The sequence below is a fragment of the Passer domesticus genome, chromosome 25 (genome assembly GCF_036417665.1).
Source record: "Passer domesticus isolate bPasDom1 chromosome 25, bPasDom1.hap1, whole genome shotgun sequence".
Lineage (NCBI taxonomy): Eukaryota > Metazoa > Chordata > Aves > Passeriformes > Passeridae > Passer > Passer domesticus.
This window is the reverse complement of record NC_087498.1, coordinates 4,280,215-4,305,658: the sequence shown is the minus strand read 5'-3', so window position 1 is coordinate 4,305,658 and position 25,444 is coordinate 4,280,215. Positions and strand designations below refer to the sequence as shown.

At 57.8% G+C, this 25,444-nt stretch overlaps 2 protein-coding genes across 3 annotated transcripts; one reads left to right on the top strand and one right to left on the bottom strand.

Annotated features, from left to right (window-relative positions):
* On the bottom strand, nt 1-14,599 carry FRS3 (fibroblast growth factor receptor substrate 3). Of its 2 annotated transcripts, none has more exons than XM_064398935.1 (7): nt 14,335-14,599; nt 11,469-11,597; nt 11,229-11,317; nt 8,464-8,650; nt 4,840-5,001; nt 4,141-4,292; nt 1-3,330 (listed from the first exon to the last, which is right to left on the bottom strand). In XM_064398935.1, exons 3-7 carry the CDS (start codon nt 11,292-11,294, stop codon nt 2,464-2,466), a joined length of 1,434 nt encoding a protein of 477 aa, XP_064255005.1. In that variant the 5' UTR covers nt 11,295-11,317; nt 11,469-11,597; nt 14,335-14,599; the 3' UTR covers nt 1-2,463. The 2 variants fall into 2 exon arrangements, with proteins under 2 accessions (XP_064255005.1, XP_064255006.1); XM_064398936.1 differs by having other exon boundaries at nt 2,503-3,238.
* A 2,720-nt stretch (nt 14,600-17,319) lies between these two features.
* PRICKLE4 (prickle planar cell polarity protein 4) lies at nt 17,320-25,342 on the top strand. The gene is made up of 8 exons (XM_064399085.1): nt 17,320-17,619; nt 21,229-21,363; nt 21,493-21,591; nt 22,093-22,230; nt 22,321-22,521; nt 22,699-22,885; nt 23,733-24,005; nt 24,482-25,342. The coding sequence occupies exons 2-8, from the start codon at nt 21,232-21,234 to the stop codon at nt 24,937-24,939; spliced, it is 1,488 nt and encodes a 495-aa protein (XP_064255155.1). The 5' UTR covers nt 17,320-17,619; nt 21,229-21,231; the 3' UTR covers nt 24,940-25,342.
* The last annotated feature ends 102 nt before the right edge of the window (nt 25,343-25,444 follow it).

Below are 25,444 nucleotides of genomic sequence, written 5' to 3'. Positions count from 1 at the left end.
TCTTTATTTAAATACTTTATTTAAAGCTTAACGCAGTTAACTTTTATATATATATTTATATATATAGAGATAGATAGATATAAACAATTTCTTCTCTCACTTCCCTAAATGAAAGCTGGATTTAGGGGGATACATTACTTGGGGTGGGGGTTGTTGGTTTGGTTTTTTTTCTTCCTTCAAATAAAGTCATTTGTTATACATATAAAAATAGATTACTTGGGTCTCCTTTCAGTTACAGGTGACACAAGGGACGGACAAAAGAATGGAAGACGAGCACAAGGACCTCCAGAACGAAAAGAAAAACCAGTGGATTGAAGCATGTGGCACACTTGGAATTTATAGTGCAACAGCAAGCCAAGAACTCCACGTTCTGCGACACAAACATGGCACCACTCAGACTTGGGACACGTGGCCTTGCTCCCAACAGGGTCACGGCTCAACAGGACATGACAGCACCAAAAACCAAAAAAAGCCTGAACTTCCAAACCCTGGAACCCTCGGAGCTGGGGGTGGGGCTCTTTCCTCTTCCACGGATGTCAGCAGAGGGAAGGACAAGGGGACACGGGGCTTGGCACTGGAGCCAGGTCCTGGCCCAGGAGGAACACGACACAGCCAGCAGGGAGGTGGGGTCCGGGCATCCCAGAGCATCCTAGAGAATCCCATAGGATCCCAGAGAATCCCAGAGCATCCCAGAGAATCCCATAGGATCCCAGAGCACCCCAGAGGATCCCAGAGCACCCCAGAGGATCCCAAATAATCCCAGAGAATCCCACAGGATCCCAGAGCATCCTAGAGAATCCCAGAGGTTCCCAGAGCACCCCAGAGGATCCCCTAGGATCCCAAAGAATCCCAGAGCACCCCAGAGGATCCCAGAGGATCCCAGAGCACCCCAGAGTACCCCATAGGATCCCAGAGCACCCCAGAGGATCCCATAGGATACCAGAGAATCCCAAAGCACCCCAGAGGATCCCAGAGCACCCCAGAGGTTCTCAGAGCACCCCAGAGGATCCCAGGGCATCCCAGAGGATCTCAAAGAATCCCAGAGGATCCCACAGGACACCAGAGCATCCCAGAGGTTCCCAGAGGTTCCCAGAGGATCCCAGAGCACCCCAAAGCATCCCAGAGCACCCCAGAGGATCCCAGAGCACCCCAGAGCACTGCTCTCCATCGGAACAGGCACAGAGAATTCCAGGCAAAGGCCGAGCCCCCGCGTGTCCCGCGGGGAGGGACGAGGGGACGTCCCGGGGCAGCCCAGCGCCACCCCGGCATCGAGACAAAAACCCACAGCAAAAGGCCACGAATGGACCCGGAATTTGAGCCCTTCCAGGTCCGTAGTTGAGAGAACAAACTGCACTTTGGCTCCTGGCAGGGAGCTGGGGCTGCAGCGGGCCCCAGGCACGTGGCAGCAGCAGCGGCTTTGATGCCGCTCCAGGCTCGGCTGCCCGGCGGCTCCGCTCCCACTCCCACGTCTCCCATTCCACCTCCCACCCACCCCGTGACAGTCAGCCCCCGCTTCACACATTCTGCATCCCCAGCTGCTCTCCTCCACAGTGTTTTTTCCCCCAGCAAAGCCACCGAGCTGTTTTGGGGGCTGTCCCCCCCAGAGTGCGGGCTGCAGACTGGCACCAGTTTGGCAACGAACTGGGATGCAAAGAGCAGTTCATAAATAAATAAGGAAACAAATAAATAAACCCACAGCACTTCTCAGCAGCTGCCAAGTAGAACCCTCGTAAAAAAACAAAGCAGGGTATGGCACAAGTGAAGTTTTCTAGACCAAACTTCCAATCTCCCTCATGGTTGTGGCCTTTCCCTCCTCTTCTAAAGCAGGGGAGGGAATTTAAGGATTTAGGCAATCAGGTTTCTGTGATCACAGTGTGTGCCCATGGCTCTGTGTCCTCCTGGTTTCATTGCAGCTGCCCAACTGAAACTGGATCTGAGACAGGGACAGAAGGATAAAAAGCTTCAGGAACAAACAGTGAGCTGAGGGGGGAAAGGCCACGGCGTGAGCTCCCTCATCTCCAGGCACCCCTGGAACCACAAGGCAAACCCCAGCTCTGGAGTGGCCTCGGTGCAGAGCCCTCCTGGAGGTGTGGGATCCACGGGGAGTGGGCTCCATGTGCACAGAGCTCCTGAAGCAGCTCAGTTTTGGGAGCTCACCCCGGGGCAGTGCCCAGCCGGCTCTGCCCTGCCCCAGCCCAGGCCGTGCCACCTCCCTCCCGCCCGGAACTCAACCCTCAGAGTCACCAAACACCCCACAAGGCTTGAAAAACGAGCAGCACAGAGAGGGGAGGACGGACAGACAGACAGACAGACGAGCCTCAACAGCAGCAGCCGCAGGAGCCACGCTGGGCCCCGGCAGTGACAAACAGGGAAGGGCGATGGCAAGGGAGCCACACTGAGGGGGGCAGGACACAGCGAGGGGCAGCGACCAGAGCCACGACACGGGGCTGGCACTTGGGGCCCTCACAGGGGCAGGTCAGTGCTGTTGTGCCGAGTTTTCCTCGAGGTGCCATCGTCCCTGGGCAGGGCCCGCTGCAGGCTGGACATGGCCGCCGTCTTCTTGAGGTCGATGACGGCGTAGGAGTCGGTGCGGCGGGCACCGGGGCTGCCAGGGGCTGCCGCCCGCGCCTCCTGCTGCCCCTTGCAGGGCTCAGGCTCCAGCTCCACCTGGATGTAGTTGAGCTGCCGTGGAGGCTCCGGGCAGGGCCGGGGGAAGTCGAAGCTGAAGACGTTGGGCAGGCGGCCGCGCCGCGGCCTGGGCAGGAAAGCGCGGCGCGGCTCCGAGCCCGCCGAATTCTGCAGGGGCTCCTCCTCGCCGGCCTCGGAGAAGCCATTCGGGGAGGGCGTGGGCGCCGTGCCGGCGTCCTCGTCCCTGTGCCGGGCCGGCTGCAGCTCCCAGAGCGGCGGCAGCGCCGGCAGGTTCTCGTAGTGCAGCAGCGCCGAGCGGCGCTGGCAGCAGCCCCCGTCCTCCCGGGACGCCTTGGAGCGGCCAGCCCGGCACAGGGACGAGGTGCTGGGGGCCACCAGCCCGTTGAGGTTCTCGTAGACGCACTGCGGGGACGGACAGCCCTGCTGGCACTCGTTGTTGTTGTTGTTGGGGGGGCAGAGGTGAGGCTGGCACTCGCGGGGGTGCCGGCACAGCCGGCGGTAGCCGGAGCTGGGAGCCAGCACGAATTTCACCTCCCCTGGCTGCAGGAAGACCTGGGGGTTTCGGTCTTCCAGGGAGCAGCTGTGGTTCCTAGGGGGGAAAGGAGGGTGGGCTTCAGGCAGGGAGTGCATACAGTGCCGGCCCCTCGGCTCCGGCTCCCCGGTGTTGACGTAGGTGTGGGACTGCAAGGAGAGAAGCAGAGGGACAGTGAAAGGAGGAGACAGCACAGACCAGAGCAAAGCAGCTGAGAAACCACCAGGAGAGGGGAATCGGTCAGTGGATGAGGAGGGAGAAGGATTTTGGAAGTTGGGAAGGTTTTTGGAGGCAAAATGTAGAAGTTGGTTTGGGAGGGAGACAACGAGAGTGCAGTGCAGATGCACACTGTGTGTCCTCATGGAGGACATTTCCTCAGGAATTTCCTCCTGGAAAGGCTGGTCAGGCTTTGAAGGGGCTGCCCAGGCAGGTTTGGAGTGCCCATCCCTGGAGGTGGCACCTGGAGGTGGCACTCAGTGCTCAGGGTGGGGATGGGGCACGGGTTGAATTTTATCCTTCCCAGTGATTCAGGGTTCTGTGTCACGCTCGATGCACATCTCACAAACTGTGAGCTCCAGTGGCTCACAGCTGATCCCACAGCCCTCACACCTGCCCAGGCCTCCCTGGGGGTGCCTCAGACCAGCTGGGTTTTGTGGGAAAAATTCTAAAAATTCTACAACTGCGAGCAAAGAGCTGAACCCCAAAACCAAAAATAAAAAGGGTCTGAATTTAGGGGTTGTGAGACAGTTGGCAGGTCACTGCCACCCAAATGCCAGTGGGTTGAGGACAGAACTCAGATTTTTGGACAGAACACCAGTTCTAGTGAAGCATAAAGAGCAGGAGCTTCCAGGAGTAAAATGAATAAAGAGAATAAAAAGAGTGACAAGGTGTGAGGATCCCCTGAGCTTTGAGAGAGGGAAACCCAGAATTGCACGGAGCAGAGTTTAGGATGGGTTTACCTGCTCCTCAGGCCCCAGGAGGGGGTGGGTAGAGTCCTCCCCCACAGAGGAATGTCTCAGGCTGCTTGCTGAGGGGTGCTGGGCTGCAGAGTAGGACAGGGATTCTCCAGGGAAGCTGTGAAATCCATTGGGAAGTCCAGTGTAGCCCAGACCTGGGAGGGAATCAAGGCAGAGGAGCATTAAATTGGTGCAAAATAGGATGATTACACTTTCAGAGCGAGCTGGGCTCTTGTGGACACCCTGGTAAAACCAAACCTGTCCAGGGGCACCCCAGTGCTGGAGCACACACACAAGGGCCAGGCCCTCCTTTAAATGTGAGGAATTCCTCATGGAGACAGGAATTGAGGCATTCCAATGCTCCAGCAGAGCCACAGCTGGCACTGCAGGAGGGCTGAGCCACCATGAGATGGGACTGTGCCACCACCCTGCCCCACACGGGCAGCTCCTGCTCTGACTCTGCCAGGGTTGATTTGTATTACTGCATTTTTATTCTATTTTTATTTTATTTTATTTTTTTCCCTAATAAAGAGCTGTTATTCCTACTCCCACATCCTCCCCTGAGAGCCCCTTAATTTCAAAATGGTAACAATCAGGAGGGAGGGGGTTTACATTCTCCATTTCAAGGGAGCTTCCTGCCTTCCCTAACAGACTTTTCAAAGCAAGACCCAGCCCAGGCCGTGTCCCCTGCTGTCCCCTTACTGCTGGGGCCCTGGGGGCTGTGGGCCAGCTCCCTGTCCGAGGGGTGGCTGTTCCTGGTGATCACCACGGGCTCCTCCACCACGTTGATGCTGTTGCACTGCATCAGGTCCTGCAGCAGATTGAAGATCTCCTCTGCTCGGGAGCACTTGAAGGCAAAAATCCCTGCCAGGGACAGAGAGGAGGGTTGGAACAGCAAGGAAAAGATCCTGGTTTAAAAATAAGTGTTGTTCCCATTTCTAAATCAATTCTGATTTATTCTGCTGTTGTTTAACACCATCAAGCCACAGGAAAACAACCAAGAACCCTGTGGGTTGATGTCACCCTGATTTTTTAACATTTTCTAAACCTTCTGATCTTTACGTTCTTGTAGCAAACTTTCTCACACACCTTCTGTAAATAAGTTATTGTTTTGCATTCTTTTATAGAAGAAGAGAAATTTGATGGGCTGTTGGTTTGTCCAGTGTCATTGGAGAGGTGGCACTGTCACCCTCCAATCCACTGTCACCTTTGGAAATCCATAAATTTGGAGTCAGAAAACAAACTTCCCTTTTTGCCTTGAGAACAACAACATGTTCACATTATGTTTTCTCATGTCCCATAGTGACAGATTATTCAGGAAACAGCAGAAATCATGGAATAGAATGGTTTGGGTTGGAAGAGACCTCCAAGATCATCCAGTTCCACTGCCACAAGCCCAGGCTGCCCTGAGCTGCATCCAGCCTGGCTTTAAACCCCCTCAGTGCTGCTCCAGCTCACCCCACACAGGAGTGGGGGGCCAGGTGAACTGCTCACCTCTCCCACCTGACCCCCCTGGCACCCCCTTTCCAGGGGAAAATCCAGGCTGTGACTCCTCAAAGCACAGGAGGGAGGGATGGGAGTGATTTTTAAAAATCTCTGGGATGCCAGAGTCCGTCCCCAAAGGAGCAGCCCAGCCCAGGAGCCAATCCCAGGCTGGCACACGCACACACCACAGCCATGGCAACAGGAGCAGCCTGGCAACAAGGGCTGCTCCCAAAGATCCTCATTTTCCACCTTCTGGCCAAAAAACCCCAGCTGGATCTGCCTTGCATCAGGTGGGGAGCAGCATCAGCAAGGAGGGCTCCAGGTCAAACTGATAAGCAGGATAAAATCCTACAAGGAAGGGAGAAAACTCAACAAAACACATCCTCCCTCTCATTTATCTGCCTGATAAACACTCTGCAGGGTGTGGGAGCTCTGCTCCATCCCCTCTGCCTGGACCTGAACAGAACCAAAGCATGCAGAGGGCAGAACTTTTACCCCTGGATTAAATTTTCACACTGATCCTCACCCCGCAAAAGGCAAAGCAGAAACCAAAGGACAAATTCCCTGATGGGAGAGGAAAACCCCACTGAAATAAACATTAAAGAGCAGCAGATGCCAGTGCAGATTCACACAGACCCTGAGCACTCCCGGGAGTCCTTCTGGAGTTTACAAACACATTAACAGAATGAGGAAACAACTTTTTCTTTTCTCCCAGGGGGATGCAGATGCCAAGGAAATGTTCAGCTCTTTTAAAAAGCAACAGAGCCAGACTGGTGAAGGAACCAAGAGGCACCAGTGTAAAACTGGAATTCCTCTATTCCCAGACTATTCCCAGTGCTGCTGTGACTTGACCCAGCTTGGCTGAGTCACTTCCCTCTCCGTGCTCACAGCTCCAGGGAAACGTGGGATTCCTTTTCCTCTGCCACAAAGTTCCCAAATCAGAGCTCTGAGCAGAACCAAACTGGGAGGATGGGACTGCAGAACCCAATATGGAAATGGAGCAAAACTTATAAAAGTGTCAAAACTCGTGGCTCTGAGTCCATCTGGGGTGGAGCCATGGCCAGGCTCTTGTACTGCCCAAGGTGTGTCCTTGAAGGGGCTCCTTGGGCAGGCAGGACAGGGGACAAGGTGAGGGGACAGGGACAGCCCTTCCCCAGCAGCTCTGGGGTCACTGTCAGTATATTTTAACAAATCCCTACTTTATTCCTCTAACTCTGTCCATGCTCTGTTGTAGGCAGCCTCCAAGGCATCAGGGGGAGAGAAATCTCAGCAGGGCTGCTCCCAGGGAGCCCCCAGGGACTGACCCTGGCTGGGGACTGACCCTGTCCCTGTTGCCCCTGGCACTGTCCCTGCCTCTGTCCTTGTCCCCACCCCGCACTGACCCTGCCCCAGGCCCTGCTCTTGTCCCTGCTGCCCCAGCACTGACCCTGGCCGGGCACTGACCCTGTCCCTGTCCCTGCTGCCCCAGCACTGACCCTGGCCGGGCACTGACCCTGTCCCTGTCCCTGTCCCTGTCCCTGTCCCTGTCCCTGCTGCCCCAGCACTGACCCTGGCCGGGCACTGACCCTGTCCCTGTCCCTGCTGCCCCAGCACTGACCCTGGCCGGGCACTGACCCTGTCCCTGTCCCTGCTGCCCCAGCACTGACCCTGGCTGGGCACTGACCCCGTCCCTGTCCCTGTCCCTGTCCCTGTCCCTGTCCCTGCTGTCCCCACACTGACCTTGGCTGGGCCCTGTCCCTCTCCCTGCTGCCCCGGCACGACCCTGACCCAGGCCCTGTCCCTGCTGTCCCTGTCCCTGCTGTCCCTGTCCCCACTGTCCCCACTGACCCTGTCCCTGCTGTCCCTGTCGCTGTCCCTGTCCTGCACTGACCCAGGCTGGGCCTCGTCCCTGTCCCTGTCCCTGTCCCCGCGGTCCCACACTGACCCTGTCCCCGTCCCGCACTGACCCTGACCCTGTCCCTGCTGTCCTGGCACTGTCCCTGTCCCACATTGACCCTGTCCCTATCCCTGTTCCTGTCCCTGTCCTGTCCCTGTCCCTGTCGCGGTCCCGCACTGACCCTGGCCGGGCCCTGTCCCTGCTGTCCCTGTCCCTGTCCCTGTTGCCCCTGTCCCTGTCCCTGTCCCTGTCCCCATCCCACACTGACCCTGTCCTGTCCCTGTCCCTGTCCCTGTCCCTGTCCTGTCCCTGTCCCTGTCCCTGTCCCTGTCCCTGCTGTCCCTGTCCCTGTCCCTGTTGCCCCTGTCCCTGTCCCTGTTGCCCCTGTCCCTGTCCTGTCCCTGTCCCTGTCCCTGTCCCCATCCCGCACTGACCCTGTCCTGTCCCTGTCCCTGTCCCCATCCCGCACTGACCCTGTCCTGTCCCTGTCCCTGTCCCTGTCCTGTCCCTGTCCCTGTCCCTGTCCCCATCCCTGTCCCTGTCCCCATCCCGCACTGACCCTGTCCTGTCCCTGTCCCTGTCCCTGTCCCTGTCCCCATCCCGCACTGACCCTGTCCTGTCCCTGTCCCTGTCCCTGTCCCTGTCCCCATCCCGCACTGACCCTGTCCTGTCCCTGTCCCTGTCCCTGTCCCTGTCCCCATCCCGCACTGACCCTGTCCCTGTCCTGTCCCTGTCCCTGTCCCTGTCCCTGTCCCCATCCCGCACTGACCCTGTCCTGTCCCTGTCCCTGTCCCTGTCCCTGTCCCCATCCCGCACTGACCCTGTCCTGTCCCTGTCCCTGTCCCTGTCCCCGTCCCCATGGTCCCGCACTGACCCTGTCCCTGTCCCTGTCCCTGTCCCTGTCCCTGTCCCCGCTGTCCCTGTCCCTGTCCCCGCTGTCCCTGTCCCCATGGTCCCGCACTGACCCTGGCCGGTGTGGCAGCGGCGGCCGCTCTCGAAGGAGAAGAGGTTGGAGTCGAAGCCGTAGCGCCGCAGGCACAGGTAGGGCCAGCGCACGGCGTGGCGCCCGCGCGAGTGCAGGACCAGCTCCCGCGCCGTCAGCTCCATCACCCCCGCGCCCAGCTCGTGCCCCTCGTCATCCACGTTGGTCACCTGCGGGGACACGGGACAGCACAGCCAGGCATTACGTGCGGCTGGGAAAGGCTGAGAAAACGGCTTTTTCGAAAAATGCGATCGGCTTTTCACAAATGTTAATATATGTGTTATGTTAGAAAGTTATGCTGTGTTCATTTTCTTAAGTAGGGTGTTAAATAGAGTTTTAGGTTATGACATAATGTTAAAATAGAAACTGTGCTACATAGCCACAGGACACCTGAATCTTTCAGACAAAAAGAATTTATTGCTCTCTTATCGAGTTCTTCCCACCTCGCAGACACCGTCAGGATTCAGAGGAAAAAGCTGACACTGACCAGACAGAATCCTTTGTTTAAATGGAATTTATGCACCGTGTATGAATATGCAACAGGCTGTTGCTTTTAAGGGTTAACCCTCTGTTAATGTGGGTCTTTTTTCGGCCTTATTTTGCCAAAAAAAAGGTACCCAGACTGTCCCTAACTCTTTGTTTTTATTGTCTTGTATTGTCCTAAATTGTAATTGTCCAAATTTTTATTACTCTAATTATATTACTATTTTTATAACCATTTTATTAATATTTTAAAATTTTAAAAACAAGTGGTTGGCAATTTTCACAAGGTCAAATCTCCACCAACACCGAGGGATCAGGCCTGGAGAATAATTGATGGAGACTCCACCCATTTACAGGAGGTTGATCCTTTTCTTTATTAAGAAACTCATATTTTTCATTATTAAGAAACTCATGTTTTTGTAGACAGTTGTTGGAACCCTGGATGTTGAGCATTTGGGGTTTTCTTAAGAGAATTTTGGGCTTTCTGTGCTGAGGGGCACAGATCCACATGAGAACACTGAATGTGACCTGGGGCTGTGGAGATTTCCAAAACTGGGATTAAACGTGTGGAGTTGGTCAGAAGTGTGGTGGAAAATTTAGAGTTCGGGGTTTTAGAATACAGAAATAAATATGAAGGAAGATGGAGGTTTTAGGGTGGAGGCAGGTTGTTCCTTATTACCTTCTTCACCTTCTTCCTCCTTCTTCTCCATGGGCTGGGGTGTTTTTTGTAATTGGACAGAAAAATCCACATTGTGGACTTTGAGGGATCAGTTTTTGGGTTAAAAGGGAATATAATCTAGGTGTCATTTCTTAAGTGGAGAGTTTAGCCTTAAAAGACCTTGTACCAAGAGATATTTGGCATTTTGTGCCTTGCTAATGCTGTAACTGATAAAAACCAATAAACACCTGAGTGTGAACGTGAACTATCTCCAGTGCCTTCCATCCTGACCTGACAGAGGCAGAAAAAGCAAGAACAGAACCCACAGGCAGCTTGATACAGCTGGAATTAATTGCTCCTCCAATCCAAACACCACCACCACTGGTTAATTAAGAAATCACCCTTTGGTAAACAAATCTCCATAACACACTCCACATGCTCACAGTAACAAGTGTACAAATTAAGATCAGAATTATTTTTAATTCTTTTTTTTTTTGATCTTCTCACAGCCTTTGACAGAACAATGCTTGGGAAAGTTGTGTGTTTCTCTCTGTGGCCAGAGAGCTGCTGCCACACTGGGGAACTCCCTGGGCCTGACCACCCAATTTTCCATAAGGAAATTCCTGCTGATTTCCAGCCTAAACTTCCCCTTTTTGGGACACACAAGACTTTGGACCTGGTTAACATAAGAGATTTGATAATCAGGATGCCTTGGCAAGAACAAACAGCTTTGAAGACTGCAAGAAGATGAAACCAGGCTGACTTTTACTGGATAAGAAAATTACATCAAGACTTCTGCCAGCGAGAGATGTTGTAAAATGCTGAAGTTTGTTCATGTGATGATTAACTCAATCATTGTAGTAAAACATTACCACCCTTCCTGAAATAGTATATTAGCATAGGTAGTCCACAATAAATTTGGACTTTTAGCCCACAATAAATTTGGATTTTTCTGACCATCTCTCAGAGTCTCCCTGTCTCTCTCATCATCGCTGATACCCCCTGTGGCTGTTCCAATCCTCCTGTCCTTGTTCCCTGGGATAAGATCCCAAATCCCCCTGGCTGTCCCCTCCTATCAAGGCCAGAATTCCCCCTGAGCCTCCTTTTCTCCAGCCTCAGCCCCTCCCCAGCTCCCTCAGGACTCTCCAGCCCCTCCTCCAGGTGCTGCAGCTCCACTCCCTCCCCTGCAGCCCCTCCATGTCTCCCTTGCAGGGTGTCCCAGAGCTGCAGGTGTCCCTGAGCAGCCCCAAGCACTGCAATTCCATGGATTCCCCCTTTTCCTGCTGCCTTTTTCCCAGCTGCCAGCAGGGATCCGTGGCTGGCAGGAGCTCAGGGCTGGCACACAGCCCTGAGCAATGAAAGGTTTTTCTCTCCAGTCCCCCATTTCCTTGCATTTCCCAAGCAGAGGCGATTTAGCAGCAAATACAAACACATTTTCAGCAGGAGTTTCTTAAGGAAAGGGGGGAAATAAAAACCCCAAACCAGAAGTGATGAATCTGCAAATCCTCTGGAGGGATGTTTGTGAGCAGGGGCAGGAGTCTGCTCTCCCCTCGTGCAGTCAGAGCTGTCCCAGACCCTCTGATGGGGTTGGAAGGGCAAAAATTTACCTTGAATTTGGTGGGATGGTTGTCTGGGATGCTGTCTGTGCACAGACAGCTGCAGCAGCTCCCCATGACGCCAGGCAGAGAGGCAATCCCTGGGGACAGGACACAAAGGGTGGCACAATCAGATCCCAAATCCAGCTCTCCCAGCACCTCCAGCTGTGCCCTCCCCATCCCAGTGGAGCTCCAGCTCTTTGCTCTGCTCCTTGATTAAAGTCATAAATGTTAATTAAAACCAATTCTTACCATCAGGCAGTTGTTGGATTTGTTGTGGAGGAGTGAGCAGGAATTCCCACTGCAGTCCCTCTATCTCCCTCGGGATTTCATGGCAAGGAGTTTCAGCTAAAACATGAGGGGAACACTCCCATCTTCCACCTGGCAAGGAGAACACAATTAAACAATGATAAAAGCAGAGAAAATTAAAAAGCAGGGAGTGGGAGAGTGACTGAACTTCCCTTCAGACAACCCAAGGAAAGCAGGTGCATTTTGTGTTTAATTAATTACATTTATATCAACACAGAAAACTCTGCACAACAATGAAAAATACACAGCTAAAAATAAATTTTAAAAAATCAAATGAGAGCTATTTTATTTCCTGGCTTTAGGAATTTACAGAGGAGTGGGGTTTAGCAGGGTGAAGGAAATAAAACTGAGCAGCCAGGGGTGGTGAGGCAGCTGCTGCTGCTGAGGAATGTGAAGGTGCCTTCACTGCAGGGAAGGTCCTTCAGGGTCAGAGAACCAGCAGCTGCTCTGCTTTGGAGTAGAAGCAAAACAAAAAAAGGCCAGAAAGCACAAAAACTCTGATATCTGACCCAGAAAACCCAAAAATTCTGATATGTGACCCAGTCAGGGCGAGGATCAGGCAGGGAGGAATGCTCCTGTGGTTTGCACTCACACTGAGAAAAACTCCTGGTTGTTTTTTTAAAATTGTAGTGAGAAATGGGAAATTCTGCTGTCCCTGATGGGAACTTGGGCAGGTGACAGGGGATGATGCCAGGTGTGCCCTGAGAGCAGCTCAGGGTCTCCCCCTGATCCACCAGGATCCCCAGCCCGGCACCAGGGCAGGAATGGCAGTTTGGGACCCTCCTGCCACTGGAAACCTCTGTTTGGGACCCTCTTTCTATCTGGGACCTCCTTCCCCTGGAAACCTCTTTCCATTGGAAAGTTCTTTCCATTGGAAACCTCTTTCTACTGGAAACCTCTTTCCATTGGGACCCTCTTTCTACTGGAAATCTCTTTATTTGGGACCCTCTTTCCATTGGAAACCTCCTTCCATTGGAAATCTCTTTACATTGGGACCCTCTTTCCATTGGAAATCTCTTTATTTGGGACCTTCTTTCCATTTGGAATCTCCTTTCATTGGAAACCTCTTTCCATTGGAAAGTTTTTTTTCCATTGGGACCCTCTTTCCATTTGGAACCTCTTTCCCCTGGAAACTTTTCCATTGGAAACCTTTTTCAACTGGGACCCTCTTTCCATTGGAAACCTCTTTATTTGGGACCTTTTTTCCATTGGAAATCCCTTTCCATTGGAAATCTCTTTCCATTGGGAACCTCTTTATTTGGGACCCTCTTTCCATTGGAAATCTCTTTATTTGGGACCCTCTTTCCATTTGGAACCTCTTTATTTGGGACCCTCTTTCCATTGCAAATCTCTTTCCATTGAAAATCTCTTTATTTGGGACCCTCTTTCCATTGGAAATCTCTTTCCACTCCCCTCTCCCTGTGCCAGGCTGCCTCCCCCTCCTCCCAGTGAAACCCAGCTCAGAGTGGCAGAGCTGCCCTGGGCCCCTTCCAGTGTGGGGAGAGGGGGAAGAGCCCCACTGGAGCTGCCCAAGGGTCCCATTCCACATCAAAACAGCCCCATAAATCACCTCCCACTGCAGCTCTGTGCCTTCCCTTCGGCCCCTGGAGAATTCCCCACCGTGCCCCAGCCCTGCCAAGCGCCCAGGAGAGGAAAGTTTCTTTCTGTGCAAGCTGAGAACAAACAAAAGGCGGTGCCAGCTGCCCTCCTGCACACACCTGCCAGCCCTAGAGCAGCACCACACCTTCCCCGTGCCACCCCACACCCTGCCCCAGCCTGCTGCTGCTGCTCCTAAATCTGCAGGGATTTATTCCCCTCTCAGCCTGGGCTCTCCCACTCCCACCTCAGCAATTCCCTCGGGAATGACAGCTGGGAGAAAACATTCTGCCTTTTCTCCTCCCTCTCCACTCCTCTCCCTCCACCCCATCTGTGAGGGGTCAGCTGAAGTGCTGTGGCTCAGCAAGGACACTGAGAACTGAGAACTGAACAAATGAACTAAAAAACCACCAGAAGCTCCCCGAGCCCTCCCTCAGCAGCATTCCTTCCACACAGCCACCGAGACTCCCGACTCTCCAGAATCCTGCTCTGCACTTCCAGCTCCCCTCCCCACACCTGCCTGCCAGTCCAGAGCCCAGCCAGTCCCTAAACCCACCCCAAGAGCCCAGCCAGTCCCTAAACCCACCCCAAGAGCCCAGCACAGTCCCTAAACCCACCCCAAGAGCCCAGCCAGTCCCTAAACCCACCCCAAAGAGCCCAGCACAGTCCCTAAACCCACCCCAAGAGCCCAGCCAGATGAAGGGATGAGGACCGGGATGGAGGGATGAGGATGGGGATGGAGGGATGAGGACCGGGATGGAGGGAGCAGGACAGGGATGGAGGGATGAGGACCGGGATGGAGGGATGAGGGGATGGAGGGCGCAGGACCGGGATGGAGGGAGCAGGATGGGGATGGAGGGATGAGGGGATGGAGGGCGCAGGACGGGGATGGAGGGCGCAGGACGGGGATGGAGGGCGCAGGACGGGGATGGAGGGCGCAGGACCGGGATGGAGGGCGCAGGACGGGGATGGAGGGATGAGGGGATGGAGGGCGCAGGACGGGGATGGAGGGATGAGGGGATGGAGGGCGCAGGACGGGGATGGAGGGCGCAGGACGGGCCTGCAGAGCCCGTGGGGACGAGGGCCCTGAGGAAGGGGCGAGTCCCGGGGGGCTCCGGGGAATGGGCTGCGAGGGGCGGCCGGGGCAGCCGGGGAGGGCACGAGGGGAGGGACGGGGGCGATGCCCGGCCCCGCTCCAGGCGCTGCTCGGTACCTGAGGCGCTCCCGGCTCCGCCGTCCGGGACCTGCGGCCCGGAGCCCCCGGCCCGGCCCTTCCCGGAGCACGGAGCGCGTCGGGGCCCCCGGCCCGGCCCTTCCCGGGGCCCGGAGCGTGTCGGGGCCCCCGGCCCGGCCCTGCCCCTGCCCGGCCCGGCGGGTCCGGGGGTCCCCGGTGGGGCCCGGAGCGATCGGGGCCGGGCCGGGCCCGCCGGAGCAGCGACAGCGCGGGGCCGCGGGGCCGCCAGGGGGCGCCAGGGGGGCGCGGCGCCGCCGAGGGGGAGGGGCCTGATGGGCGGGGCTTGGCGGGTGGGCGTGGTCTGTGGGCGTGGCCACGGTGAAGGGGGAACGGGAGGGGTTTGGGGGGGCAGTGAGAGAATTTGGGGTGAATGGAGGGTTTGGGGGGTCAGTGAGGGATTCTGGGGGGTCAGTGAGAGGGTTTCGGGGTCTGGGGAGGGTTTAGGGGGTCAGTGAGGCATTTTGGGGGGGTCATTGAGGGGTTTTGGGGGTCTGGGGAAGGTTTTGGGAGGTCAGTGAGCGGGTTTGCGGGGTCGGTGAGGAAATTTGGGGGGTCAGTGAGAGGTTTTGGGGGTCTGGGGAGGGTTTGGGGGTCAGTGAGGGTTTGGGGGGATCAGTGAGGGAGAATTTGGGGGTCTGGGAAAGGTTTCTGGGGGGTCAGTGAGAAGGTTTGGGGGGTCAGTGAGGAAATTTGGGGGGTCAGTGAGGGGTTTTGGGGGTCTGGGGAAGGTTTTGGGGGGTCAGTGTGGGGGTCTGGGGAAGGTTTGGGGGTCTGGGGAGGGTTTTGGGGGTCTGGGTAGGGAGAGGGGCTGGGAGGGCCAGTGGAAGGGAATTTGGGGAATTTGAGGGATGGTCGTAGGGGATCAGTGGAGGGGAATGAACTGGGGAGGGGTCTGGGGAAGGAGAGGGGCGGGGGCTCAGCAGAAGGGGGATTTGGGGCAATGGGTTTGGGGGATGCTCGAGGAAGGGTCCCTGGAGGGGGATTTGGGGGGTCTGGGATGGAAGGATAACCTCGGGGGTCCCTGGAGGGGGATTTGGGGGGTCCGGAGTAGACGGAGACTCTAGAGGGGCATCGGGGGAGCTGCCAGCTCCTCATGCCAGCGCTGCCACACAGACCCACCCGGCCGTGTCCTGCCCTTCCTGCGGCCACACGCCGGTGCCACCGCGCCGCCCCGGGCTGTCGCCATGTCGCAGTGCCCGGTGTCACTCGGGAAGCCGCGGTGCCCTGTCTGTCCCCCCGTGCCCAGAGGACTTTGCCCAGGGATCCGTCCGGCCTGGGGGGAGCGGGGGACGAGGGGGGCCCTGTCACCACCCGCGGGGACAAAGTCCAGACAGCTCCGGGCCAGGGTAAAGCTGCAGGGACCGAGCTCGGAGTGGGTGACAGCAGAAAAACAGCGTGGGGACATCAAAGGGAGCCTGGGCAGTGCCAGCTCCTCCTCCTCCTCCTCCTCCTCCTCCTCCTCCTCCTCCTCCTCCTCCTCCTCCTCCTCCTCCTCCTCCTCCTCCTCCTCCTCCTCCTCCTCCTCCTGATTCTCCCCCAGCTCAGGGGATTGTGCAGAGGATCCCCAAAAGGTTTGGGCTGGAAGAGACTTTAAAAATCCCTTTCCTGCCACGGACAGGGACAATTCCCACTGTCCCAGGCTGCTCCAGGTGGGAGGTATGCAGGTACCTGGATGTTTGGGTATCCAGGCTACCTAAAAACAGAGACCAAATAGAATTAGAAAATAAAGAGCAGTTTTGTTTTTTAAAGGGCCTTCAGGTGGATTTAGGGCAGGTGGAGCCCACCCAAAAATGGACCACGGGTCATGGGGTTTCACACTTTTATAGGTTTGGGTCATTGGTTTATTGAGGGTTAATTTTTAAATTACAGATTCAGGTAATGAAGTCACTGACCCCAAGTTTGCTCCCCCCAAATAAATCACTTTTGTTGGTAAATAAATCCATCTCTCAGGCCTGAGGCAGTGAGGTGTCCCTGATTCCCTGGAGAGGAAAGGTTTTGTAAAAATGGGGAAGCAGCAGCTGGCACTGTGTATGGAGTTTGGAGTTCTACACTGAAGAACTGCAGGATTATAAATGTATGGAAAAGATAAAAGCCAAAATCCCAAGAAAGCATCATAAACCCCATCCAGCCTGGCCTCGGACACTTCCAGGGATGGGGCAACCACTTCCATAAAGCAGCAGCACCACAACCTGTGCCCCAGCACCGCCCTGCCCTGCCTCACCCAGCGGTGCCACGGGCGTGTCACGCAGCCTGGCACCTCCAAATCAACACCCCTGTGCCCTTTGCAGCCCCAGCCCCGATCCCAGCACCAGAACCAGCCACCTGCACCCCTCAGGGCTCCCAAACCGAGCCACAGCTCCGGGACCACGCAGGTGGCACAGATCCAGCCCGGCCCCTGCAGATGTTCGGGGTTTTTGGGGGATGCTGTGACAATTCTCGTCCCCAGAGTCACATCAGCGGGCAGGAAAATCTTACAGCACGGTGAGAAACACAAGCAGGACGCTGTGCCTCGCGTCTGGCTCTGAGAAATTTTCCCCTGAGTCCTGCCCGGGTGGAATTGCTGCAGCCGGAGCCGGTCTGGGATGGCTCGAGGAGCCTCGTCAGGTGCGCAGGGCTTGTGGAAACTGGGACATCCTGACTTGCCGCTGGCTAACTCCTTTGTGAGAGCCCAGCCGGAGTTTCTCCACCTCTAAATTGGGGTGTAATGACACTTCCCCCTCTTTCATGAAGCTTCAAGTCTTTCTGATCTCGGCAGGGAAATAAATCACCGCGCGGGATCATAAAAGTCATCAAACGGCAACCTGGGGTGAACCGAGCCGCAGATGGAGGGCAGGGCGCGGGCGCTCGGGAAATGAGAGGTAGGAGCGAGGCAGATGTCATCGGCAGCTCCTTCCCCTGTAGGGTTAATGTCCTCCCCCCCCTTCCCCTCCCTGCCTGCCCTGGAATTCCAGCCATTGGCTGGCTCCCGAGGTTTAGGCTAAAAAGCCTCTAATTAGGACCCCGGCTGCCGCGGAGCCAGTGCCTGGGCAGGCAGGGGAAAAAAAATAAAAAGAGAGAGAGGAAAGAAAGGAAGAAAAAAAAAAAAGTGTTTCCCTGCCTGAGCTTGGATGTTTTCCTTTCGCTTTGCAAAGTTTTCCCAGGCCAGGCTCCATTCCCTGGCGTGCTCCGGAGCAGGGCGGGACGGCGGCGGCCGGCGCGGGGCTGGAGCGGGCGGCCGAGCCCGGAGCGGCGGAGAGCGGGGCCCGGAGCGCCGGGAAGGGGCAGGTACGGCTAAAAGTGACACTGGAAGGGACTGAGGGGGCTGCCGGGCTCGGCTCGCCCGGCTCCGAGGGGAGATGGAGGTGGCGGAGAGGGAGGGGGCAGCGGGAGGGTGCTGCTGCGAGGGGAAGGGGACGGGGATGAGGCGGAGCAGGGGGGGGTTTGGGCTGTTTGGAGATAATATCGCTGTCCCCGCGGTCTTTGTTTTCGGGAAGTGTCCCCTGAGAGCAGGAGGTGACGCCCGTTCCATCGTGCCAGGCTGTGCCAGCCCGCAGCGGGCAGGTGCGCGGGCACAGCGCTGCTTCCACCATCCCTGCTGCGGCTGGGGCTGGCCGGGAACGGGTTAAACCGGGGTCGGGGATGGAGCTGGGACCCCTTGGACCTGCCGGGGTGAAGTCTGGTAGCCACAGGGAGAGGTGGGGGGCTTTGCTCTGGTGGTCACCAGAGAGGAGGGGTCGCGAGTCTCCATCCCGGTGGTCGCGGGGAGGGGAGGGGCGGGGGTCTCGGTCCGTACCTGCGGGTGCAGGAATGGGCCAGGGTGGGTTAAGGGGTTCCAGCTCCCTGCCGTGCCTGCGGGACGGAGCGAAAACACAGCAGGAAAAGCCCTTGGCAGCGCTGGCACATCCCCCGGTGAGCCAGCAGGGCACGGTCCCCTCTGGTGCCAGGGGGCAGCGTGGCAGAGCAGGACGCTGAGACCCTCTCCCATCATTTTGGGGGGCTGCAAAGGCGTTTTTAACGCCACCACTCTGCTGTGCCCAGCGGTGGCACCACGGGCTGCTCCACCCGGTGCCACCCCAGGTCCAAAAGGCACCGTGGGCTCCTCGGTGCGACCGGCTCCCGGTCGGGCAGGACTTGCTGCTCCGGCTCTCCTTGCCAGCCCTCGGCTTATCTCGCCCCAAAAGATGCATCTTTATTGCTCTGCATCTTTATTGCTCTGCATCTTTGTTGCTCCCCGGCTTTTTTCCTGCTCCTGCAGCGCAGCTGTGTTGACGGGAGCTCAAGCACAAACAGGTTATCCCGTGGGTGAGGCCAGCGCGGAGCTGCGCCCCTGGAGCTGCCAGGGCTGCTCTGAGGGGCTTTTTGGAGAGGTTCTGTTTCCCTGGGGAAACACAGAAGGAAATTGGAGGCAGGGATGCGGCTCCACAGGGAGCCTGGGCTGAATTCCGAGCAGGCTGAGCGGCGAGTTAATGTGTGACCTTGGCAGCAGAGGGCTGCGAGCCCGCACGGGCTCCCGCAGCCAGCTGGAGCCGGGGGCTGCTCCCGCCGAGCCAAATCAGATTAGTATTCCCAGGAATTTCAGCCTCTTTGTGCCCAGGGAGCCGCGACGGCTTCCGATGCTTTGGAGAGCCAGGGGAGCGCGGGCAAACGCATCCGGAGGAGCTCCCACCGGCAGGACAGAGGATCTGCAGCCAAGGCGATGCCAGGCAGTGCCACCCAGCCCGCCCGACTGGTCTGTCACACGTCCCTTCTCGGGGGCTGGCTGGCAGGGAGAGGCAGCTCCCCCAGAGTGCCAGCACGGTGCCAAGGCTGGGAGCATCCCCGTGCCCCCCGGCAGGGCAGGGAGGCACCAGCAGCGCCCGGAGGCAGCGAGGGAGGGCAGGAAGGAAGAGGGGACAGGCCCGGGGAGCAGAGGAGCCAGACCTGTCGGGGCTGCCTGCCTCTTTAGCATGGGAGGCGCGTACCTCTGTCACCGTCTGGGGCTAATTACAGGGACTTGTTTACAGCCCAGACGGCTGCCAGCCGGCGTAATCGCATCAAACCGGGCTGGGCTGGGCTCTGCGGCACATCCCCGCGCGTTCCCAGCAGCCGGGAGCCCGGCCCGAGCCGCCCTCCCCCGGTGTCACCCCCCCGTGCCTTGGGATGGGGTCCCGGTGCCCCTCGGGGCTGGCACTGCCAGCCCCCCCGAGTCCCCAGAGCATCGCAGGGGTCTAATTAACAGCACGGTTCCAGGAGATTACACAAATGCAGCTTGGAGGCTTAATGAGCCCGGGAATGCCCCCACCTCCCGCGGGAGGCAGAAATGGGGGCACCTTTCCCAAAGCAGCAGCAGCAGAGCTGGGGCTGCACGCCAGGGTCCCCACTCGGCGTGCCAGGGTCTCCCCCAGCCCTGCTCCTCCCTGGCCCTGCTGTGGTCCCTCACCAAGCCAGCAAGGCTCTTTTTGGGCAGCAAACACCCAGTAAATCCAGATTATTTCATCCTTATCCCAAAGCACAGCTTTGAACAGCGCCCTACAACCAGCCCTGCGTCCCCCCCGGGCTGCCCCGGGGTTCCAGACCCCAAACGGCAGGAAAAAGCCAGCAGGCCTTTTGTTTTATCTCTCTGATTAGCAGATCTGCGGCGTTAATCATTGACCCGGCAGCGGGGCAGGGAAACCTGAGCTGCCCCGGCTGATCCCACTGCTCCCGGCCACAGCCCAGCAGCCTCGGGAAGGGCTGGAGGTGCTTGCTGGGAGCACTGGGGACACTGGGATGTCCCTGGCATGGGGGACACACCAGCAGGGAATAGATCCTCATGGTGGCAGAAGTGTTGGAGGGCCAAAATTTCGTGCTGTGGGGGTTCTCACCCCTCATCCTTGTGACTGTTTTATGCATGGAACATTTGGAACATTTTCCAGAGGGGTTGATCCATCCGTGGTGGGCGTTGCAGGGGTGAATCCCTGGGCCTGTTTGATCACAGCCCCGTGATTTTCCCCCCTCCATCCCAGCCTGGCTCCCCGTGGCAGGGCAGGAAGCGTGGGCTGAGGCCGTCAGGCTCTGGGCTGGCATCCAGGGAACCCCAGGAGCCACCACATCAGCACCTCGCCTTTGTTTTGGGAAGCCGGGGCAGGAAGGAAGCGCGGCGCTGGAAAGAGCCCGCCTGGGGAGGAGGGGACGGCTCCGGATGGGTTTCCACCACCTCACCCCGAGCCAGGCGTGTGCTGTGGGCTGGGACAGCCGGGCAGGAACAGCCCTGGGCAGAACAATGGCAGCCCGAGGGGAAGGAATTATTTTCCACTGAGCTGGGCTCAGCCTCGGTCAGTTCCCACTCAGGGATGGGCCACTAGACCCGGGATTAGCTGTGGCATCTGGGGGAAACCTCCTGCTGTGGGTGTTGCTGTTTTCCAAAGCCTGTTCCAGTTTGAGCTTGGGCCTTTGGGGTCTTCCCTGCCTGGCTTCATCCCCATCCCCATCCCATGGATCCCATCCCATCCCATGGATCCCATCCCATCCCACGGATCCCATCCCATCCCATGGATCCCATCCCATGCCATGGATCCCATGCCATGGATCCCATCCCATCCCATGGATCCCATCCCATGGATCCCATCCCATCCCATCCCATCCCATCCCATCCCATCCCGCCCAAAGCCCCAGCCCTGCCAGCTGCCCTTGGTGTGGGTTCACTGTAACCCCCAAAGAGAAAGGAACTCCCCCAAAAATCCCTTGGATTCCCGCAGCGTTCAGCCGAAGATCTCGAGGCCGTGGTGCCTTGGAGCATCATCCAGCTGGACGTGCCCCAGTGTCCCTCTGAGGGACAAGGCCTGCTTGTCCTGCTGCCGCAGGGACACCGGATCCGTGTCCAGGGCTGGATCCGTGCTCCCCGCCCCGTGTGTGACCCCTGTGCTCTGTCCCCAGCGGATGTCCCTGCCGAGCCCTGCATGGCCCCAGCGGGACGAGCCCTCTCCCTGTGGCACCACCGGGGGCCTCCCCCCGGCCTCGTCCGACAGCGACTCCGGCTGTGCCCTGGAAGAGTACCCGGAGCCCCCCGAGGTGGGCAGCCCCCGCTCTCCCCAGCCCCGCGTGGCTCCCACACCGCAGCGCCCCGTTTCTGGGGTTAAACGCACATTTTATCGCCATAAACACAATTTGATCCCCTCTGAAATGGCTGTTTGTCCCCAGGTCCCGCCGTGCTTCGTGCCCCCGCCGGGCTCTCCCTCGGAGCGGGGCCGGCTCCGCGCCAGAGCCCTCCTGCAGCAGCTGCCGCCCCAGGACTGCGATGTGAGACCCCTCCTTCGGCTGCTGCCCCCTCCCCGGGCTCTCCTGGTGTGGAGATGCCTAAAAACAGAGGCCAGGCCAAATTAACGGGATAAAAAGCAGATTTGTTTATTGGAGGGCCTTGAGATACATTTAGGGCAGATGAAGCCCACCCAAAAATGGACCATGGGTCACGGGTTTCACCTGTTTGAGCAGTTTTGAACTTTAATAAGTTTGGCCATTTGCATATTGGGGGCTAATTTTCCAATTACAGCTTCAGGTAATGAAGTCATTGACCCCCAAATTTGCTCCCCTTGCTTTTGTTTCCATCTCCCGGGCCTGAGGCAGTGAGGTGTCCTTGATTCCCAGGCCTGGAGAGGAATCGTGTCTGCCCAAAAATCTGACACTGCGTGTGGAGCTTAGAGTCACACACTAAAGAATCACGGGGTTACAAATGTATGGAAAAGATAAAAAACCAAACCCCCAAGGGCTCAGAGGGCAGCCCCTGACCGCCGTGCCCCACAGGAGCGGTACTGCCCCGGCCTCGCCGAGGAGGAGCGGCGCCAGCTCCGCGCCTTCAGCGCCCGCCGCAGACAGGAGGCTCTGGGACAGGGCCTGGCGTGTCCCGTGCCGGGTCCCTGCCACGGCTGTCCCTGCAGGAAGGTGAGGTGTCCCCTCCAGCTCCCATTCCCTGCCAGGGCCCCGTCCCCAAAAGCCAGCCCTGCCCCAAACCCCGTGTCCCCCTCCTTGCAGTGCGGCCGGAGGCTGAACAAAGGCGACCCGGGGATTTCAGCGTCTCACCTGGGCGACCAGTTCTGGCACCCGTCCTGCTTCTCCTGCCACTTCTGCCACCAGCAGCTGGTGGATCTCATCTACTTCCAGCAGGATGGGAGGATCTACTGCGGCCGGCACCACGCCGAGCTCTTCCGACCCCGCTGCGCCTCCTGCGACCAGGTGGGTGCTGGGCAGGGAGAGCCCTTGACCTCCCTTGGCTGTTAAACACCCCCGGGCTCCAAATCCATCAAAACCACCGATGGGCTGGAGGAATATTCCCTCCTGAGACCCCCACGGGCTGCGGGCCCGGCGCACCGCGGCGCGCTGAGAGCCTGGCGCTCGTTCCCCCCCTTCCAGCTGATCTTCATGGAGGAGTGCATCGAGGCCGAGGGCCGCCGCTGGCACCCCGAGCACTTCTGCTGCCTGGAGTGCGACGAGCCCCTGCGCGGCCAGCGCTACGTCATGCGCAGCGGCCGGCCCTGCTGCCGGGGCTGCTTCGAGAGCCTCTTCGCCGAGCCCTGCCAGGCGTGCGGGGACCCCATCGGTACGGCCGCCGCCCCGCGGGGCGCCCGGGCCCTGCCAGCACGCGTTCTGGGGGGGGTTATTGGGTTTTGGTGGGGTTTATTGGGTTTTGGTGGTTTTTATTGGGTTTTGGTGGGTTTTGTTGGGTTTTATTGGGTTTTGGTGGGTTCTATTGGTTTTTGGTGGGTTCTATTGGTTTTTGGTGGGTTTTACTGATTTTTGGTGGGTTTTATTGGTTTTTGGTGGAATTTATTGGGTTTTGGTGGCTTTTATTGGGTTTTGGTGGGGTTTATTGGTTTTTTGTGTGTTTTATTGGTTTTAGTGGGTTTTATTGGTTTTTGGTGGGGTTTCATTGGTTTTTGGAGGGGTTTTATTGGTTTTTGGTGTGTTTTATTGGTTTTTGGTGGATTTTATTGGGTTTTGGTGGGTTTTATTGGTTTTTGGTGGGGTTCCATTGGTTTTTGGAGGGGTTTTATTGGTTTTTGGTGGGGTTTATTGGTTTTTGGTGTGTTTTATTTGTTTTTAGTGGTTTTTATTGTTTTTTGGTGTGTTCTATTCGTTTTTGGTGGGTTTTATTGGGTTTTGGTGGGGTTTATTAATTTTTGGTGGTTTTTATTGATTTTGGTAGGTTTTATTGGGTTTTTGGTGGTTTTTGGTGGGGTTTATTGGTTTTTTGGTGATTTTTATTGGTTTTTGGTGGCTTTTATTGGTTTTTGGTGGGTTTTATTGATTTTGGTGGTGTTTTTTGGTTTTTGGTGGTTTTTATTGGTTTTTGGTGGTTTTTATTGGTTTTTGGTTGGGTTTTTTTGGTTTTTTGTTTTTTTTTTTTGTTTTGGAGACCCTTCCCCTCACCCGTGGCTGCCCCGCAGGCGCCGACAGCGAGCAGGTCACGCACCAGGGGCTGCACTGGCACGCCCGAGCCGCCTGCTTCTGCTGCAGCCTGTGCCGGGCCCCGCTGCGGGGCCAGCCCCTCACCTGCCGCCGCGGCCGCCTCTTCTGCTCCGACACCTGCGGCCGCGGCCAGGACGCCTCTTCCACCGCCTCCGACTCCTCCGACTCGGCGTTCGCCTCCGCGCCGTCCCCCGACTGCACCGCCCTGCCCCGAGCCGCGGGGGGCTGCAGGCAGCGCGGGGAAGGGGAGGGTAGGATGCTGCTGGAGGGGGTGGGAGGGGGAAATCCAGGGATTTTGGGGCTGGTAGGATCCTGCTGGATGGGGTGGGAGCAAATCCAGGGATTTTGGGGCTGGAAGGATCCTGCTGGATGGGGTGGGAGCAAATCCAGGGATTTTGGGGCTGGAAGGATCCTGCTGGATGGGGTGGGAGCAAATCCAGGGATTTTGGGGCTGGTAGGATCCTGCTGGATGGGGTGGGAGCAAATCCAGGGATTTTGGGGCTGGTAGGATCCTGCTGCCTGGGGTGGGAGGGGAGCAAATCCAGGCTCTGAGGACTTTTTTGGGAATGTCACACCATGGGAATTGGTGATAAACTCCCCACGGTGGGAGCTGGGGGTGGGTGGGTGCCACCCCGTTGTGTCCCGAGACAATCCTTGCTGTGGGAGGGCTGTGGGAGGGCAGGCTCAGCCTCTCCTTCCTCCCTTCCTCCCCCCTCCCCTCTTCCAGAGGCGTTTTCGGATCAGGCCCCAGTGCACCCTGCGTTCAGGAGCCCCGAGGATCTCGGAGCCGCCGCACGGGAGCAGAGCAGCGACGCTGCCAAGGAGCACCCAGGGGTGCTGGCACCCCCAGCCGGCCACCCCTCGGCCCCCCAGCCGGGGCCCAACGAGCCCAGAGCCTCGGGCCACCCGCTTTTGGGGGGCCCTGAACCCCGAAGAGCTGCAGGCAGTGGAAATGCACAGCTCCAAGCGGGCACCTCCCCTCCCCGACACAGCCCCCGGGCAGAGGATGGCACGGAGGAGGACGACTCCTGGTGTCCCACCTGCTCCTCATCTTCGGACTCAGACTCGGAGGAGGAGGGTTTCTTTTTCGGGAAGCCCATCCCCAAGCCCGGGATGAATTCCCTGGGCAGGGAGCCCCCGGAGAGGGGCAGGGGCAGGACGGCCAAGCACTGCAGCGTGTCCTAACGGCGGGTCTGGGCTCCCCGAGTGGCACTGCCACGTCCTGCCACGGCCCCAACGCATTCCAAGCACATCCTGGAGGCGGCCCAAGGCTGGTGGGAGAAGCTGCTGGGATCCCTGCCCCTGCAGGTGCTGGCAGAGCAGAGCTGCAGCTCCTGCAGTGATTAGGAACGGGTAAAGCAGGACGGGAGCAGGGCTGGGCCGGCCTCGGAGAGCGGCTGAGCTGCAGACAAGGGCAGCTGCCTGCACCCCCCCACTGCTGGGGACCACCGGGGCTCCTTCCCTGGACTGCTCTGTGCCCCAGTGCCACCCCTGTCCATCCCTGGTGGCACCGTGTCCTGCTGCCACCACGGGGCGCGGCTCTGCTGCCGCCGGTGACGAAGCTGCAATAAAGTCTGGCTGAAATCTGGACGCAGGGTCTGCCCTGTTCCTTCCCGGCCCATTGTGACACTGACAGTGTCACCAGGGCTGGCAGGTCCCCAGGGGTGACCTGTGCCCTCTGCCACAGCCG

Excerpts from the sequence above, each read along its gene's own strand:
- FRS3 (XM_064398935.1), bottom strand. The coding sequence starts at position 11,294 with ATGGGGAGCTGCTGCAGCTGTCTGTGCACAGACAGCATCCCAGACAAC. Across the intron at positions 8,651-11,228 it reads ACCATCCCACCAAATTCAAG|GTGACCAACGTGGATGACGA; the intron begins GTAAATTTTTGC and ends GTGTCCCCGCAG. Across the intron at positions 5,002-8,463 it reads CCGCTGCCACACCGGCCAGG|GGATTTTTGCCTTCAAGTGC; the intron begins GTCAGTGCGGGA and ends TGTCCCTGGCAG.
- PRICKLE4 (XM_064399085.1), top strand. The coding sequence starts at position 21,232 with ATGTCCCTGCCGAGCCCTGCATGGCCCCAGCGGGACGAGCCCTCTCCC. Across the intron at positions 21,364-21,492 it reads AGTACCCGGAGCCCCCCGAG|GTCCCGCCGTGCTTCGTGCC; the intron begins GTGGGCAGCCCC and ends GTTTGTCCCCAG. Across the intron at positions 22,522-22,698 it reads GCTGCGCCTCCTGCGACCAG|CTGATCTTCATGGAGGAGTG; the intron begins GTGGGTGCTGGG and ends CCCCCCTTCCAG.